General features: G+C 43.9%; 1 protein-coding gene across 3 annotated transcripts in view; it reads right to left on the reverse strand.

The window, feature by feature from the left end:
* Positions 1-19,443, reverse strand: part of DCAKD (dephospho-CoA kinase domain containing) — a 155,224-nt gene that overhangs the window by 10,057 nt on the left and 125,724 nt on the right. For all 3 annotated transcript variants that reach the window (XM_063959982.1, XM_063959980.1, XM_063959981.1), the window contains exon 4: positions 5,434-5,521. In XM_063959982.1, the coding sequence (XP_063816052.1) occupies positions 5,434-5,521 (88 nt within the window). The remainder of the gene's footprint in view (positions 1-5,433; positions 5,522-19,443) is intronic.

Consider the following 19,443-nt stretch of genomic DNA (forward strand, 5'->3'; position numbering starts at 1 on the left):
TACTGGAAAATACGGTTGAATCGTCACCGTCACCACTGGAGTCAGTGCCTGCGTCTGAGTCTGTGTCGACCGACTGAGGCAAAGGGCGTTTCACAGCCCCTGACGGTGTTTGAGTCGCCTGGACAGGCACTAATTGATTGTCCGGCCGCCTCATGTCGTCAAACGACTGCTTTAGCGTGTTGACACTATCCCGTAGTTCCATAAATAAAGGCATCCATTCTGGTGTCGACTCCCTAGGGGGTGACATCCTCATATTTGGCAATTGCTCCGCCTCCACACCAATATCGTCCTCATACATGTCGACACACACGTACCGACACACAGCAGACACACAGGGAATGCTCCTAACGAAGACAGGACCCACTAGCCCTTTGGGGAGACAGAGGGAGAGTTTGCCAGCACACACCAAAAGCGCTATATATATATCAGGGATAGCCTTATAATAAGTGCTCCCTTATAGCTACTTTGTTATATCAAAATATCGCCATAAATTTGCCCCCCCCCTCTCTGTTTTACCCTGTTTCTGTAGTGCAGTGCAGGGGAGAGACTTGGGAGCCGTCCTGACCAGCGGAGCTGTGAGAGGAAATGGCGCCGTGTGCTGAGGAGATAGGCCCCGCCCCTTTTCTGGCGGGCTCGTCTCCCGCTATTTAGAAAAATCAGGCAGGGGTTAAATATCTCCATATAGCCTCTAGGGGCTATATGTGAGGTATTTTTAGCCTTTATAGGTATTCATTTGCCTCCCAGGGCGCCCCCCTCCCAGCGCCCTGCACCCTCAGTGACTGCCGTGTGAAGTGTGCTGAGAGGAAAATGGCGCACAGCTGCAGTGCTGTGCGCTACCTTTAGAAGACTGCAGGAGTCTTCAGCCGCCGATTCTGGACCTCTTCTGACTTCAGCATCTGCAAGGGGGCCGGCGGCGCGGCTCCGGTGACCATCCAGGCTGTACCTGTGATCGTCCCTCTGGAGCTTGATGTCCAGTAGCCAAGAAGCCAATCCATCCTGCACGCAGGTGAGTTGACTCCTTCTCCCCTCAGTCCCTCGCTGCAGTGATCCTGTTGCCAGCAGGAATCACTGTAAAATAAAAAACCTAGCTAAACTTTGTCTAAGCAGCTCTTTAGGAGAGCCACCTAGATTGCACCCTTCTCGGCCGGGCACAAAAATCTAACTGGAGTCTGGAGGAGGGTCATAGGGGGAGGAGCCAGTGCACACCACCTGATCTGAAAAAGCTTTACTTTTTGTGCCCTGTCTCCTGCGGAGCCGCTATTCCCCATGGTCCTTTCAGGAACCCCAGCATCCACTAGGACGATAGAGAAAATACACATTATATAATCCAACTAAAAAGCAACTAATTTGTAAATGTTCCAAATGCCATAGAGATAGAAACCAGACAGCACAAAAATCTGCTGTGTGTAACCCAATTATCTGAGCTTAAACCCAGACTATAGCTGAAGCAGAGATGAAATGGGGAGGTGGAGGAGGGAAGCAGAGAGCGAGGGAATAGCGAAGATAGAAAAAAGGCCAACTACCTAAAAGGACTGTCAGCATGTGTCTCAGTGAAGTGTAAATGTACACACTGGACCTGATATATAAAGGGCACTACAAAATTATTTTGTTTTGTGTCTGTGTGCTTTGATAATCTGCCTAGGACACTTCAAGGTACATGTCCTCACTCCATTTTATGGGGACACATCAAAACGTGTATTCTTTAAAGTATTAGACAACATCTTTTTTTCCACTAGGTCAGAGGTGGTGCAAAATTCAAGTGATCTAGAATTCACAGAGCAAGGAAAGCACCTCTAACAGCTCTTGTGCAAACACCACCATTCGGCTCAACAGTACTACACTGCTCAAAAAAATAAAGGGAACACTTAAACAACACAATGTAACTCCAAGTCAATCACACTTCTGTGAAATCAAACTGTCCACTTAGGAAGCAACACTCCAGCAAGCCACAAATGTGCATGTGTCTACTCAAACAATCAGAAACAGACTCCATGAGGGTGGTATGAGGGCCTGACGTCCACAGGTGCGGGTTGTGCTTACAGCCCAACACCGTGCAGGACGTTTGGCATTTGCCAGAGAACACCAAGATTGGCAAATTCGCCACTGGCGCCCGGTGCTCTTCACAGATGAAAGCAGGTTCTCACTGAGCACATGTGACAGACGTGACAGAGTCTGGAGACGCCAAGGAGAACGTTCTGCTGCCTGCAACATCCTCCAGCATGACCGGTTTGGCAGTGGGTCAGTAATAGTGTGGGTTGGCATTTCCTTGGGGGGGCCGCATAGCCCTCCATGTGCTCGCCAGAGGTAGCCTGACTGCCATTAGGTACCGAGATGAGATCCTCAGACCCCTTGTGAGACCATATGCTGGTGCAGTTGGCCCTGGGTTCCTCCTAATGCAAGACAATGCCAGACCTCATGTGGCTGGAGTGTGTCAGCAGTTCCTGCAAGACGAAGGCATTGATGCTATGGACTGGCCAGCCCATTCCCCAGACCTAAATCCAATTGAGCACATCTGGGACATCATGTCTCGCTCCATCTACCAACGCCACGTTGCACCACAGACTGTCCAGGAGTTGGCGGATGCTTTAGTCCAGGTCTGGGAGATCCCTCAGGAGACCATCCGCCACCTCATCAGGAGCATGCCCAGGCATTGTAGGGAGGTCATACAGGCACGTGGAGGCCACACACACTACTGAGCCTCATTTTGACTTGTTTTAAGGACATGACATCAAAGGTGAATCAGCCTGTAGTGTGTTTTTCCACTTTAATTTTGAGTGTGACTCCAAATCCAGTCCTCCATGGGTTAATAAATTTGATTTCCATTGATAATTTTTGTGTGATTTTTTTGTCAGCACATTCAACTATGTAAAGAACAAAGTATTTAATAAGAATATTTCATTAATTCAGATCTAGGATGTGTTGTTTAAGTGTTCCCTTTATTTTTTTGAGCAGTGTATATACTTTGTTGAGAATTTGGGCCTACTTGTGCATATGAAAATGCAAAGCATCACCAAAGAGGATTTTGCCCTGAACCTCAACCATTCTGCACTTTATAAATTGCCTCCACTATTGCACTGCAATAACCTATTTGAATGTGGGAAAATTACATGGTTTTCATAAATTCCCCTAGATGAAGTACATTAACCCTCTAGTGAGATGAATACACAATGGGGGTCATTCCGAGTTGTTCGCTCGTTGCCGATTTTCGCTATGCTGCGATTTGTTGCAAAATGCGTCGCTTTTCAGTCGCACTGCTGATCGGTGGGTGATTGACAGGAAAGGGGCGTTTCTGGGTGGTAACTGAGCGTTTTCCAGGAGTGTGCTAAAAAACGCAGGAGTGTCAGGGAAAAACGCGGGAGTGTCTGGAGAAACGGGGGAGTGGCTGGCCGAACGCAGGGCGTGTTTGTGACGTCACACCAGGAACTAAACGGACTGAGCTGATCGCAATCTGTGAGTAGGTCTGGAGCTACTCAGAAACTGCAAAGAATTATTTATTAGCAGTTCTGCTAATCTTTCGTTCGCTATTCTGCTAAGCTAAGATACACTCCCAGAGGGCGGCGGTCTAGCATGTGCAATGCTGATAAAAGCAGTTAGCGAGCGAACAACTCGGAATGACCACCTATATTTAAAATAAAATACAGCTGCTTGGGGCAAGAGACTTGTACATACATAATCATTTCCCTTTGTTTATAAACCACCACCAGGTGGTGTTTATAAACCACCACCAGCATTATTCGTAATGCTGAATAAAAGGCATATACATACAATATACCAACCCTACAATGCAGATATCAGATATATGTAATATATGATAAAGGCCTCACAGTCTGGAAAATTGTGAGCACCAAACTGGCTGAGGTGGTTCTAGGGGCGGGTAAGAAGGTTGGCTCTAGAGATGCGGCCACAGTCACCCTGCTGGCGCCATCTAATTTGATGGTGCCTGCCCACTCTTACCCGCCGCTATCAGACGATACTATTAGGTGACGGTGCGGTACCCAAGGTAGTTACTGCATCTGCATGCCAGGCGGAATTTACATATATCGGGAACCACTGCGGCCGGAAGTACTCGCTCCCTCCATGTGAGAAATGGACAGGAGCCATGGACCCCCTTCCTCTACCACACCTGAAGTGTTTGACGCACCGCGCCACCCACCGATACCGCAGGAAAATGGACAGAGTGGAACACCTCCATCACACTAAGGAGGACGGAAAAACAAGTAGGGTCAGTTAGGGATAGTTATATCGCTTATGTGTTATCTAGGTGTTTCAGTGTGCTCCTGGTTCCTGTGCAATCTGTGTGTGTATAAGGGGCTCTACTGTGGTGTAACGTGTATAAGCGGCTCTACTGCAGGATAACGTGTTTAAGCGGCTCTACTGTGGTGTAACATGTATTAGCATCTCTACTGTGGTGTAACGCATATAAGCGATCCTACAGTGTTTTAACATTTATAAGGGGCTCTACTGTGGTACCAAAGGAAACTTTCGCCCTGAGCTCCACAAGGTCTAGAACCGGCCCTGTGCACTATGCAATATTATTTCAGGTTAAAGTTATTTCAGGGATCTGAACTGAGGAAAGCCGTGGTTTATCATTATTATGAACTTTTATTTTTAAGGTGGCACAAAGTGTACACAGCGCTGTACAAGGGTATATACATAGATAACAGTAACAGGGTATCAGGGCAAAAATGTCAGAGTACATAGCAAAACATATCAGAGTACATAACAAAAATGTCAAAATGCATACCACAGAATGGGTAGGACAAAAACAGGGGCAGGCTTAGGGCAACTCACCCCTATTTGGAGTTTCCTTTCCATCCATTTAATATGCACTAGGAAGTCTGAAGAATGCAGATGCCAGAGATGAGAGGAAGGAGGATTGGGACCAGTATCTAACAAAGCACAGCCCTTTCCTTTTTACAGGAGTTTTTTCTCATTAATCTAGTAGACTATTGTTCTGCATGTGGAATGATTCTGTTTACGAAGAATAAGGATCACAGACACACTGCATCCACTGAGGAATGTTGCTCACATTGGTTTTCTAGCGCCTGTGGACCCATTGGTGATTCTGTTTTATTGTATAGTTTTTGTAGTGTGGGGTGACCCTATTTATCATTGGGGACATTTTGGCTGCTTAATAGGCGCTCTGATCGTTTCCACAATTTTTAGTCCAGTAGAAAAGTGCAGAACCGCATTAGAAATGATGAGGGGCCGTTGGGTAAAGAAGAATGAGAGTATATTCTTTTACCTTTCAGTCTCCTTAAGTAATTGCTTGTCCCAACTGTTTACAGAATTTAGAATAGTCCCACTAATATGTATAAAACTGGGACTAAAAACTCTACCTTAATGTGACATTTGAGGAGGGATGGAAGATAGGTATTTTTATACATTGTGGGACTATACAATGGCCTTTTCTAATCTATGGCGTTCTCTTACCAGTATACAAGTACGGTATGTTTCATGTAGCGTGTCAGGTTCCTCAATTCAAAGAGCAATGGGATGTCAAGGATCACGTACCTATACCCTGTGGGATTATGAAATATGAATGTTAGCATAATAAAATGAACAGTCACTTCAAAAGTACTTTATTGTTAAATCCCAACCACACAAGTTTTGCCTGCTCTCTATCCCAAGCAATTTATATATTCCCTATAAAAATAATGTATTTGTTTACTTCACCCACAAACACAAACAAGACTGGCCTTCCACATGGAAACAATTTAAAGTGGACCCACCACATACTTCAAAGTGGTGGATGCTGAACCAACATCCGTGAAAACGTAACCAATCTATTAGGTAAATGTTGTTAAAGATGTAGGTACAGTATACTGCATAAACTATCATTATTATTATTAGACGAACATAGATAGATTACAAATCATAATAAATGTTATCGACTCTAAAATAGAATAATGAGTAATGAGCTTATCATACTTTGCTGGTCCTGCTGTTATACTGCCCTATGCCGTCTGTGTGGTAAGAACAACAGTCACATCACATGTGCACTCATGTGTCTTGAACAGTTCATCCACACTGGAAATACAAGTCTGTCAGGAAACACTGGTAATTCAACGTCCCCACGGTAGACCCTGTAATTCCTAACTAATTTAAATTTACCTGTTCACCCCCTTGGGCCAGCTCATTGAGCTTTTAATTTACAGTATGCTTGAGGTCCCATACTCCTGGTCTGGTGTACTGATTATGTTTCTGGTATTCTGTTCTATAGGTGAAATCCTATATTATTGAATAGTACTGTTTGCATGTCATGTCACCGATGCCTCACTAGACTCATGCTCACATAACATTTAGGATTGGCCACCGATGCCTCACTATACTCATGCTCACATAACATTTAGGATTGGCCAGTGTCCCATCGTTGACAAGAAGCATCTACAGTGGGGCAAAAAAGTATTTGGACAGCCACCGATTGTGCAAGTTGACCCACTTAAAAAGATGAGAGAGGTCTGTAATTTCCATCATAGGTACACTTCAACTGTGAGAGACAGAATCTTTAAAAAAAAACTAGGAAATCACATTGTATGATTTTTAAACAATTTATTTGTATATTCTTGCGGAAAATAAATATTTGGACAATCAAAAAGTTTAACGCAATACTTTGTTATATAACCTCGGTTGGCAATTACAGAGGTCAAATGCATCCTGTAGTTCTTGACCAGGTTTGCACACACTGTAGCAGGTATTTTGGCCCACTCTTCCATGCAGATCTTCTCTAGATCTGTCATGTTTTGGGGCTGTCGCCGGGCAACACAGACTTTCAACTCCCTCCACAGATTTTCTATTGGGTTGAGGTCTGGAGACTGGCTAGGCCACTCCAGGACCTTGAAATGCTTCTTACGGAGCCACTCCTTAGTTGCTCGGGCAGTGTGTTTGGGGTCAATGTCATGCTGGAAGACCCAGCCACGTTCCATCGTCAATGCTCTTACTGAGGGAAGGAGGTTTTTGCCCAAAATCTCACGATACATGGTCCCATTCATCCTCTCCTTAATACGGATCAGTCGTCCTGTCCCCTTTGCATTAAAGCAGCCCCAAAGCATGACGTTTCCACCCCCATGCTTCACAGTGGGTATGGTGTTCTTGGGATGCCATTCATCATTCTTCCCCCTCCAAACACGGCGAGTGGAGTTTATACCAAAAAGTTTGATTTTGCTCTCATCTGACCACATTACATTCTCCCAATCCTGGATATTATAACAAAATACAGCGCTATAAACAAGATGCTATAATAAAATAAATTTAATGACTAAAAAGTGTTAAAACACTGAGCAATAATTGAGAAAACAAATTATTGATATTAATATCTCACTCAGTTAGTTACAGACCAATTGGACATAAGAAATAAAGAATGAGACAGCGCTATTCACTTTGTATAAAAACTAATTATTTACTTTTATATTATAGAGACATACAGTGTATACATATATAATACAAACACTATACTATGATACCGGCCAGTACCAATATTAATCTAAAATGTATGTATATTAAAAATGCCCTAAAATCACTGTGATACAATGATTAATGGATATAGCATTAAACACATCCGCCTACAAATTATAGAACAAAATAGATGTTAGAACAAACAGATGTTAATACTTTTCTTGTAGTTATAGGTGATGTCCATAGATTTTAGCAAGCTGTTTGTTTAAAGCACTAAGCATATAGTGAATGGTACAGCTGTGAATTTATAGTCGGCTGTTTTGAGGTTAATCAAGCAAAATAGGTATACCAAATGAGTCTCCTCTTTTGTGATGGATAAAGTCCATATATTTTATCCCAGTTACTTGTTATAGGTTAGTATAGTCAATACAGCAGATAGGTTTCCTCTTTTATGATGGTTACCGTCCATATATAGTAATTACTTTAGTTGTTAGTCACTATAAATTGATTAGTGATTCAGCTGTTACTATGGATTTAAGCCACAGAGCAGTTGATTAATGGCAATATCTATAACCAGGAAGTCCCAAAGTCCACCTAGAGTACAATGCACTATGTACCCACTATAATACCTCTCCTCAGAGTACTGTAGGCATAGCAACCTCTCCAACAGTTGGTAATGGTGGTGGGAATCTGAGCGGCCCTCTCCGGTATGTGGATCCCTCTCCTCAAGACAGCATGAACTGGTGGGACACTTCAGTCAGCCGCAGCAGCAGCTATATGGTGTAATGCTTATCCCAACAGATCTCCACTCTACTCTGCACAGCGTGCGCTGATGGAAGCGCTTCAGTAAACCACAGCGGTAGTGGCACAATAACGTGGTATTTGTCCACAATGATCTCCAGAGTTTTTATACAAAGTGAATAGCGCTGTCTCATTCTTTATTTCTGTTATTTATACTTTTGGGTTGACTGGGATCAGTTTCCTGAGACTAGCTGCTTTCACATTGTAAGGTGACAGCGCCAGGTGTATATTTCTGCAATACAATTGGACATAAAGTATACTCCTTAGGCAACAATAGAGTCCATTTAGTATTTAGGACATAAAGTCTATGGCCAAAAACAGGACTGATGTAATAATTTCGCCCAACCTGTGTTCCAATGCAAAGATCCGGAATTGTGGTCCTTAATGAATGGATTCTGGTTCACAGTCTGTGGAGATGACACCCCGGTGATGGTCTCCGAGGGCTCTCTGTCAGATGGCTAGTGGTGCGGCGGTGGAGGTCTGTGAGGGCCACTGGTATGCTGCAGCTGAGAGGGAGCTGGTGACTGTCATCCAGATGGTTACTGGCAAACTTTAGACGGGCCTGGACATGTGCTGTCTTAAGCAGGGGGACCTTTCGGGGTGCTGCAGGATTTCAATCCATGACGACGTAGTGTGTTACTAAGGGTGTAGTATGGTATGCCGGAGGCCGGGCTCCCGGCGACCAGCATACCGGCGCCGGGGAGCCCGACCGCCAGCATACCGACAGCGTGGCGAGCGCAAATGAGCCCCTTCCGGGCTCGCTGCACTCGCCATGCTACGCGCGCCACGCTATTTATTCTCCCTCTAGGGGGTCGTGGACCCCCACGAGGGAGAATATCTGTCGGTATGCCGGGTGTCGGGATTCCGGCGCCGGTATACTGTGCGCCGGGATCCCGACATTCGGCAACCTGAAGACCACCCGTTACTAATGGTAACCTTTGTGACTGTGGTCCCAGCTCTCTTGAGGTCATTGACCAAGTCCCCCCATGTAGTTCTCAAGATCATTTATACCCCACGAGGTGAGATCTTGCATGGAGCCCCAGGTCGAGGGAGATTGTCAGTGATCTAGTATTTCTTCCATTTTTTTATAATTGCGCCAACAGTTGATCTCTTCTCACCAAGCTGCTTGCCTATTGTCGAGTAGCTCATCCCAGCCTTGTGCAGCTCTACAATTTTGTCCCTGGTGTCCTTAGACAGCTCTCTGGTCTTGGCCATGATGGAGAGGTAGCAGTCTGACTGTTTGAGGGTGTGGACAGGTGTCTTTTATACAGATAACCAGTTCAAACAGGTGCCATTAATACAGGTAAGGAGTGGAGGATAGAAGAGCTTCTTAAAGAAGAAGTAACAGGTCTGTGAGAGCCAGAAATCTTGCTGCTTGGTTGGTGTCCAAATATTTATTTTTCACAAGAATATACAAGTAAATTGTTTAAAAATCATACAATGTGATTTCCTGTTTTTTTTTGTTTTTTTTAGATCCTGTCTCTCACAGTTGAAGTGTAGCTATGATGGAAATTACAGACCTCTCTCATCTTTTTAAGTGGGTCAACTTGCACAATCGGTGTCTGTCCAAATACTTTATTGCCCCACTGTACATTCAAAGGTCAGTTAGCAAATTTGTAATAACTCCCCAGCATGATCTACAGTACCAGACTCTACCTTTAAAGACTCAGACACTACTGTAGTTTTACAGTATAATATTGTATGAGCTTTATGAAATACATCAGTGCCAGTGAAATTCCACTGCCCCTGGAGATCACCTCATCTTAGTATCTTAGGTACAAAAAACTGCACCATGTCCATGAGTTTCAACTATATCTGCATTTGAAAAGGTCTTCCCTTTTCCCGTTTTACCGTCCACTCCCCACCACACACACACTGTACAAATCTGCTATTATTCTCACACTACAAACAACTCTGCCAACTTATAATGGACGTTCTTATCTGCAAGAGCTGACATATTGTTTGTATAATAGAGCTTCAGAAACTCTTGGGATAGGGAGAAATCTTCTGCTTTGCGTCTTCAGACTTTGATATTATCGAGTCCAGAACAGCACAGGAGATAAACCGTCAGTGTCTCTACAGGCTCAATGACATTTGCCACACATTTTCAAGACGGCTGTTTTCATATGTATATTATTCTTCATGTACCAAAATATGCTGAAATCAAGTAGTGCCGTACAAAATGATATAAGAAGATGTTATTTGGACAAGAGGAGGGATTATAATTGCTAAAGCAAACAAATACAATTGCACCACCATAATCGGCTAACAAACACAAAAAAGGCGATATAACTAATGGTTCACCAAGTCCTGTTATCTCCTAAAGGGGATGCGATTAATTTGCCGGCTGTTGGAATCCCGGCAGTCAGGATACCAACGGCAGAATCCCGCCAGCCGACAATGACGCCAGCCGGAATCCTGACTCACCAAGGCTATTCCAACTCGTGGGTGTCCACGACATCCATAGAATAGATCAGAGCCCGCAACGTGGCGAGCGCATCGAGCCTGCAAGGGGACTCTTTGTGCTCACCCTGCTGCCGGCATTCTGGCGGGATGGCAGGATGCCGCTGTAGGGATATTGACAGCCGCCATCCCAGCCGCCGGTAAATCATACTGAATACCCTTAATGATAGCATCCATTGCACAAGTAGAATAGTTTGCATACAAAATGTGTCAATCTCAATATCAAAATGGCACTGCCTTTAAAATAAACATATACAAAATTAAGGGTTCAGAGATATTAGGTAAAAGGAATGAGAGAAGTTAGTTAAAATAAATAAGCTTCCAATATTTTTACTTTTCTCCTACTTTTCTTGACCTCTAGATTTGACCCACATAAATTCTTAACTAGTGTTGTGATTATGTTATGGATAATAAGATTTAGGCAACATGTAGCCCTTTAGCGTAATTAAATGTATTTCTTTTAATTGCCAAAATAGTGACCTGCAAATGACTCTGGACGTGGATGCCCAGCTGCAGCAGTCATTATTTGTTTTCGAAGACACCATGTGACGGGTCTCTGCGATTATTAGATATATATATATATATATATATATATATATATATATATATATATATATTTTAATAGGCAATTTATTAGTGGCGGCACTCACCGGACTTAAACATACAAATAAAGGTACTGCAGTACCACCAGCACAGTACTAACGTTTTGAACTTTAATCCTTCATCAGAGTACTCTGATGAAGGATTAAACTCCGAAACGTTAGTACTGTGCTGGTGGTAGTGCAGTGTCTTTATTTATATGTATAAGTCCAGTGAGTGCCGCCTCTAACAAATTGCCTGTCTAACTTCTTTAGGATGGCACCGGGGCCGTTGTAACGTCTATCAGGAGTGCCGGGCTCTGCTGCAGTTATATATACAGTATATATATATATGTATAAATGTATATAACGTGCTCGACCTGGTGCAATGTGTATAACGTGCTCGACCTGGTGCAATGTGTATAACGTGTTCGACCTGGTGCAATGTGTATAACGTACTCGACCTGGTACAATGTGTATAACGTGCTCGACCTGGTGCAATGTGTATAACGTGCTCGACCTGGTGCAATGTGTATAACGTGCTCGACCTGGTGCAATGTGTATAACGTGCTCTGCCTGGTGCAATATGTATAATGTGCTTTACCTGGTGCAATGTGTATAATGTGCTCTACCTGGCACATAGTGTATAACGTGCTCTACCTGGCGCAATGTGTATAACAAGCTCTGCCTGGTGCAATATGTGTAATGTGCTTTACCTGGTGCAATGTGTATAATGTGCTCTACTTGGTGCAACGTGTATAACGTGCTCTACCTGGTGCAATGTGTATAACGTGCTCTACCTGGCACATAGTGTATAACGTGCTCTACCTGGTGCAATGTGTATAACGTGCTCTACCTGGCGCATAGTGTATAACGTGCTCTACCTGGCGCATAGTGTATAACGTGCTCTACCTGGCGCATAGTGTATAACGTGCTCTACCTGGCGCATAGTGTATAACGTGCTCTACCTGGTGCAATGTGTATAACGTGCTCTACCTGGCGCATAGTATATAACGTGCTCTACCTGGCGCATAGTGTATAACGTGCTCTACCTGGCGCATAGTGTATAAAGTGTTGTACCTGTTGCAATGTGTATAACGTGCTCTATCTGGTGCAATGTGTATAACGTGCTCTACCTGGTGCAATGTGTATAACGTGATCTACCTGGCGCAATGTGTATAACGTCCTCTACCTGGTGCAATGTGTATAACGTGCTCTACCTGGTGCAATGTGTATAATGTGCTCTACCTGGCGCATAGTGTGTAACGTGCTCTACCAGGTGCATAGTGTATAACGTGCTCTACCTGGTGCAATGTGTATAACGTGCTCTGCCTCGTGCAATATGTATAATGTGCTTTACCTAGTGCAATGTGTATAATGTGCTCTACCTGGTGCAATGTGTATAATGAGTTCTACTTGGTGCAACATGTATAACGTGCTCTACCTGGTGCAATGTACATAACGTGCTCTGCCTGGAGCAATGTGTATAATGTGCTTTAGCTGGTGCAATGTGTATAATGAACTTTACCTGGTCAAATGTGTATAATGTGCTCTGCCTTGTGCAATGTATATAATGTGCTTTACCCGCTGCAATGTGTATAATGTGCTCTGCCTGGCGCAAAGTGTATACAGGGCTCTACCTGGCGCAAAGTGTAGAATGTGCTCTATCTGGCGCAATATGTATAACATGCTCTACCTGGCGCAGTGTGTATAGGAGGTTCTACCTGGTGCAATGTGTATAAGCGGTACTACTATGTGGTGTAATGTGAATTGGCACTATTATGTGGCCACGCCCCTTCCCACAAAGCCACGCCCCTGAAATTTTGCTGCGCGTCTGCGGTGCGCACATCAAATACCTGCATATAATCAGGCCTTCTGAGCAGTAATCCTGCCCACTTGACAGACCCCATCCCTATTAGAGCTACTTCCATAATTTTTCCGGGCTGCTTTTTGATCCCAATACGCTCTTAACCAGAGGTATGATCACTCTGTCTCTATCTTTGGCAGTTACGAAATATTATATACTACACCTGAGTGCTTCAGAAAATGTAATCTTCTGTTTATAAATATGACTACTACTTTCTCATATAATTTACTAATTTCTTAGCATTAAACCAACAAACTGTTGAATAGTTTTCTTCTAATGATAACTCAGAGGGCAATTCCTATTCCTATAATACACATTTAAGAATTTCAAATTACCTCTAACAAAGATTCTTAAGGAGGGCTCCTAAGCTGATCAGGGTTGTATTAGAAGGGTTGTTTGAAAGGGTTATGAAATATTATAAAACGGACTTATTCAGGACTTACGTCGTGGCTGTATCTGTGCCAGACATTGAAGGACTGTGTTGTGCTGGAATGTGACTATTTGCTCTTCTCTCTCCTTTCATTGCAAGTAATTACACCGGTCCCTTGCAGTTTCGGTCTATTTATAAAATTCATGCTGCAGTGCAAATATATTATATTGGGTAATTACACCAGTCCCTTGCAGTTTTGGTCTATTTAGAAAATTCATTCTGCAGTGCAAATATATTACATTGGGTAATTACACTGGTCCCTTGCAGTTTTGGTCTATTCAGAAAATTCATGCTGCAGTGCAAATATATTATGGGGTATATGCAATTGCGGCCGAATTGCCGAAAATTTCGGAAAAACTGGTCATTTTCGACACAAAAAACCTGTTGAATTTGATTCGACAATGCAATACAGTACTTTTCGACAAAAAACCTGCCGTTTCATTTTCGACTTTTGGCAATTCGACATTTTTTCAATTCGACATGTCTGCAATGTTAAAATGCGGCTTTTCGACAAAAGTATATTCAATTGAAGAATTTAGATTCGACAACAGTGCTTTTCGATAGTCATTTAGTCAATTTCATTCCGCCTCATTTTTCTGTCGTGATCTAATAAATATTTTTAAAAACATGTTTTTTTTGGTGCTTTTTTCATTGCTAATATCATATCTATTTATATTTGAAGGGACTATCTACTTGGTTTGTCTATTTAGGAGCCACAAGTATTATTTAATCGTTTTTTTAAAAGAATATTATTATTTTTTTTACTAACTATAATAATATGGAGAGATCAGAGCATGTTTTTCAGTTGGAAGGGGTGTGAAATGGTTAATAATCCAGAAAAAAATGCGTGGGGCCCCCCCTCCTAAGCATAACCAGCCTCAGGCTCTTTGAGCCGGTCCTGGTTGTAAAAATACAGGAAAAAAAATGACAGGGATTCCCCCGTACTTTAACAACCAGCACTGGGCTCTGCGTTCGGTCCTGGTGCCAAAAATACGGGGGACAAAAGATGTAGGGGTCCCCCGTATTTTTCACACCAGCACCGGGCTCCACTAGCCAGAGAGATAATGCCACAGCCGGGGGACCCTTTTATATTGGTCCCTGCGGACGTGGCATTAAATCCCCAAATAGTCACCCCTGGCCGGGGTACCCTGGAGGAGTGGAGGCCCCTTAAAACAAGGGGTCCCCCCCCTCCAGCCACCCAAGGGCCAGGGGTGAAGCCCGAGGCTGTCCCCCCCATCCAAGGGCGGCGGATGGGGGGCTGAGAGCCAGAGTGTAAAATGAAAGAATATTGTTTTTTGTAGAAGAACTACAAGTCCTAGCAAGCCTCCCCCGCAAGCTGGTACTTGGAGAACCACAAGTACCAGCATGCGGGGGGAAATGGGCCCGCTGGTACCTGTAGTTCTACTACAAAAAAAATACCCAAATAAAAACAGTACACACACACCGTGACAGTACAACTTTATTACATACATGCACACCAACATACACACATACTTACCTATGTTGACACGAAGAGTCGGTCCCCTTCTCCAAGTAGAACCCACGGGGTACCTGTAAATAAAATTATACTCACAACAATCCAGTGTAGATCGGTCCTCTTCTTGTTTGTAATCCACGTACTTGGCAAAATAAAAACACGAAAAACACGGACCACGCACTGAAAGGGGTCCCATGTTTACACATTGGACCCCTTTCCCCGACTGGCGGGACCCCCCGTGACTGCTGTTCAAGAGGGTCCCTTCAGACAATCAGGGAGCGCCACGTCATGGCACTCTCCTGATTGGCTGTGCGCGTCTGAGCTGTCAGTCAGGCGGCGCACTCGAGATACAATGTAGCGCATAGGCGCTCCATTATATCCAATGGTGGGAACTTTGCGGTCAGCGGTAGACCGCGAGGTTATGTGGGGTCACTCTTGTGGTCTACCGCTGACCGCAAAGTTCCCACCATTAGATATAATGGAGCGCCTATGCGCTACATTGTATCTCGAGTGCGCCGCCTGATTGACAGATCAGGCGCGCACAGCCAATCAGGAGAGTGCCATGATGTGGCGCTCCCTGTTTGGCTGAAGGGACCCTCTTTGATAGCAGTCACGGGGGTCCCGCCAGTCGGGGAAAGGGGTCCCATGTGTAAACATGGGATCCCTTTCAGTGCGTGGTCCGTGTTTTTCGTTTTTTTATTTTGCCAAGTACGTGGATTACAAACAAAGAAGAGGACCGATCTACACTGGATTGTTGTGAGTATAATTTTATTTACAGGTACCCCGTGGATTCTACATGGAGAAGGGGACCGACTCTTCGTGTCAACATAGGTAAGTATGTGTATGTCGGTGTGCATGTATGTAATAAAGTTGTACTGTCACGGTGTGTGTGTACTGTTTTTATTTGGGTATTTTTTTTGTAGTAGAACTACAGGTACCAGCGGGCCTATTTTTCTCCAGCGTGCTGGTAATTGTGGTTCTCCAAGTACCAGCTTGCGGGGGAGGCTTGCTGGGACTTGTAGTTCTTCTACAAAAAACAATATTCTTTAATTTTACACTCTGGCTATCAGCCCCCCATCCGCCGCCCTTGGATGGGGGGGGGGCAACCTCGGGCTTCACCCCTGGCCCTTGGGTGGCTGGAGGGGGGGACCCCTTGATTTAAGGGGTCCCCACTCCTCCAAGGTACCCCACCCAGGGGTGACTAGTTGGGGATTTAATGCCACGGCCGCAGGGACTAATATAACAGTGTCCCCCGGCTGTGGCATTATCTCTCTGACTAGTGGAGCCCGGTGCTGGTGTGAAAAATACGGGGGACCCCTACGTCTTTTGTCCCCCGTTTTTGGGACCAGGACCGGACGCAGAGCCCGGTGCTGGTTGTTAAAATACGGGGGAACCCGTCATTTCCATCCCCCCCCCCCCGTATTTTTACAACCAGGACCAGCTCAAAGAGCCCGAGGCTGGTTATGCTTAGGAGGGGGGACCCCACGCATTTTTTTTCAGGATTTTTTTAACACTTTTGTGCCGTCCATGAAGTCGAAACCAGGCCGCCCACTATTCGTTAATTGGTCCGTTTTTCGACAGCGGGACTGTAGAATCCGTTATTTATTGAATATGTCTAATTCGGGTCCCGGCAGGAGGGTTTCGACTGTCGAATTGTGTCGAATCCAAAAACGGTCGAAGTCCAGCCGGATTTCGACCGCAATTGCATATACCCCTATATTGGGTAATTACACCAATGATATTTACATCAGCAGTTATTATTGTATACTAGGATGATACTTTATTTCAACTTTCTAAATTGTTGGTAATCTGCTATCAGTGTTTATGCTAGTGGAGTTTTATTGCATCCTCTGTAACTGGGGGTGGGGTGTTAGGCATTGATTGGAATTATTGGACACACATGGATAGAATCCATTCTTAAGGACAGGTCTTAGGCTGATCAGGTTTCTATTAGAAGGGTTGTTTAAAAGGGTTATGAAATATTATAAAAAGGACTTATTCAGGACTTACATAGTGGCTGTATCTGTGCCAGACATTGAAAGACTGTGTTGTGCTGGGATGCGACGATTTGCTCTTCTCTCTCCTTTCATTGCAGGTAATTACACCGGTCCCTTGCAGTTTCGGTCTATTTATAAAATTCATGCTGCAGTGCAAATATATTATATTGGGTAATTACAGCGGTCCCTTGCAGTTTTGGTCTATTTAGAAAATTCATGCTGCAGTGCAAATATATTATATTGGGTAATTACACCAACAATATTTACATCAGCAATTATTATTGTATACTAGGATGACACTTTATTTCAACTTTCTAAATTGTTGGTAATCTGCTATCAGTGTTTATGCTAGTGGAGTTTTATTGCACCCTCTGTAACTGGGGGTGGGGTGTTAAGCCTTGATTGGAATTATTGGACACAAATGGATAGAATTAATTCTTAAGGAGAGGTCCTAGGCTGATCAGGGTTGTAGTAGAAGGGTTGTTTAAAAGGGTTATGAAATATTATAAAAAGGACTTATTCAGGACTTACATAGTGGCTGTATCTGTGCCAGACATTGAAAGACTGTGTTGTGCTGGGATGCGACGATTTGCTCTTCTCTCTCCTTTCATTGCAGGTAATTACACCGGTCCCTTGCAGTTTTGGTCTATTTAGAAAATTCATGCTGCATTGCAAGTATATTATATTGGGTAATTACACCGGTCCCTTGCAGTTTTGGTCTATTTAGAAAATTCATGCTGCAGTGCAAATATATTATATTGGGTAAATTACAGCGGTCCCTTGCAGTTTTGGTCTATTTAGAAAATTCATGCTGCAGTGCAAATATATTACATTGGGTAATTACACTGGTCCCTTGCAGTTTTAGTCTATTTAGAAAATTCATGCTGCAGTACAAATATATTATATTGGGTAATTACACCAATAATATTTACATCAGCAGTTATTATCGTATACTAGGATGACACTTTAATTCAACTTTCTAAATTGTTGGTAATCTGCTATCAGTGTTTATGCTAGTGGAGTTTTATTGCATCCTCTGTAACTGGGGGTGGGGTGATAGGTATTGATTGGAATTATTGGACACACATGGATAGAATCCATTCTTAAGGACAGGTCCTAGGCTGATCAGGTTGTATTAGAAGGGTTGTTTAAAAGGGTTATGAAATATTATAAAAAGGACTTTTCTCTGGCTGGGTCCACAGGTTATCCACAGGATAACATTGGGATATGCCGGAGCGACAGCGGAAATGGCACCAAACGGTCACAAGCTTTCTGGCCTCCCAGGATGCATCAGGGCTTCACTATATAATCCCGCCCACTGACAGTCAAATCAGTTTTTTGTTTGGTGCGGAAGGAGCCGGACCATGGCCACAGGGCAGCTGTTAATAGCATCCTGAAGCTTTTATTGTTTTATTTTTATAGTCTTACTATGTTTTGTTTTGTTTTCTGAGTGACTTTTCTTAACAGCGTCTTAAACGCATATTAGAAAGAGTCGCTCCAACAACTCTCCACCGGGTCGCAACAACGCTTACCTTCGCGGTATAGTGCTGTCTCGACGGGCGTCTGTCGGATGATTCAAGCAGGTCCAGCAGACGTAACCAGGCTGTGGCCGGAGCATGGGGAGAAGGTAAGGCATCGGTTCCTCTTACTAGGGGTTCCAGACACAGCTACACTGTATTGGAGGAGACTACAAACAGTGTGTTGATGCGCCGACCACTCTTAGGTGCAACAGCGCTATGCTTTAGGGATCATAGGTGCCAGGACTAGGTGAGGCCGCGATCCTTAGAGTTTAAGTCAACAGGGGGAGTTAGACGCTCTCCTGGCCGCCCCTCCCCCAAGTTCATGACCAGTTTCCGCACGTCTCCCGTCCATGAACTAAGTGACCTCACTTCCGGATCAGATGCTAACACGAGGGTACTTGGTCGCAGCTTAGACGCTGCGATGGTGTACACTAGACTGTCCGCTTAGACCCGGTCGCAGACAGTAGCGCCTGCATACACTTATCGTTAATTGAGCGTCTGTGTCCAAAAGAGCGTCTGTGTCTCTCATCAGTCATCAACAGCGGCTGTGTACACTGGTAGCGTCTGAATCCACTCAGCGTCTTGCGAGCGTATTGATGGATATGGAAGTGTGGTGAGTCTCCCTGTATCCCACTCTATGGAGAAATGGGTTATACAGTACTAAAAATTCTCTCTACTTGTTAGTTAGAATTGTTAATTTTTGGTACATATTGCATATGAGGCCTGTATATTACTGTTGTTTTCTGCATGATTTGTTTGAAAAAAAGGGTTAAAAACAGAAATACAATTTTCCTACTTACTTGTAAGTTATTATGGTGATTGTATTCTCATATGACAATGTTTAATGTTTTAACATGTGACTGACTGCTAGTATGTGTGCTGACTTTTATAGGTTGTCAGTTCTGTTCTGAACCT

Source organism: Pseudophryne corroboree, chromosome 3, assembly GCF_028390025.1.
Source record: "Pseudophryne corroboree isolate aPseCor3 chromosome 3, aPseCor3.hap2, whole genome shotgun sequence".
Lineage (NCBI taxonomy): Eukaryota > Metazoa > Chordata > Amphibia > Anura > Myobatrachidae > Pseudophryne > Pseudophryne corroboree.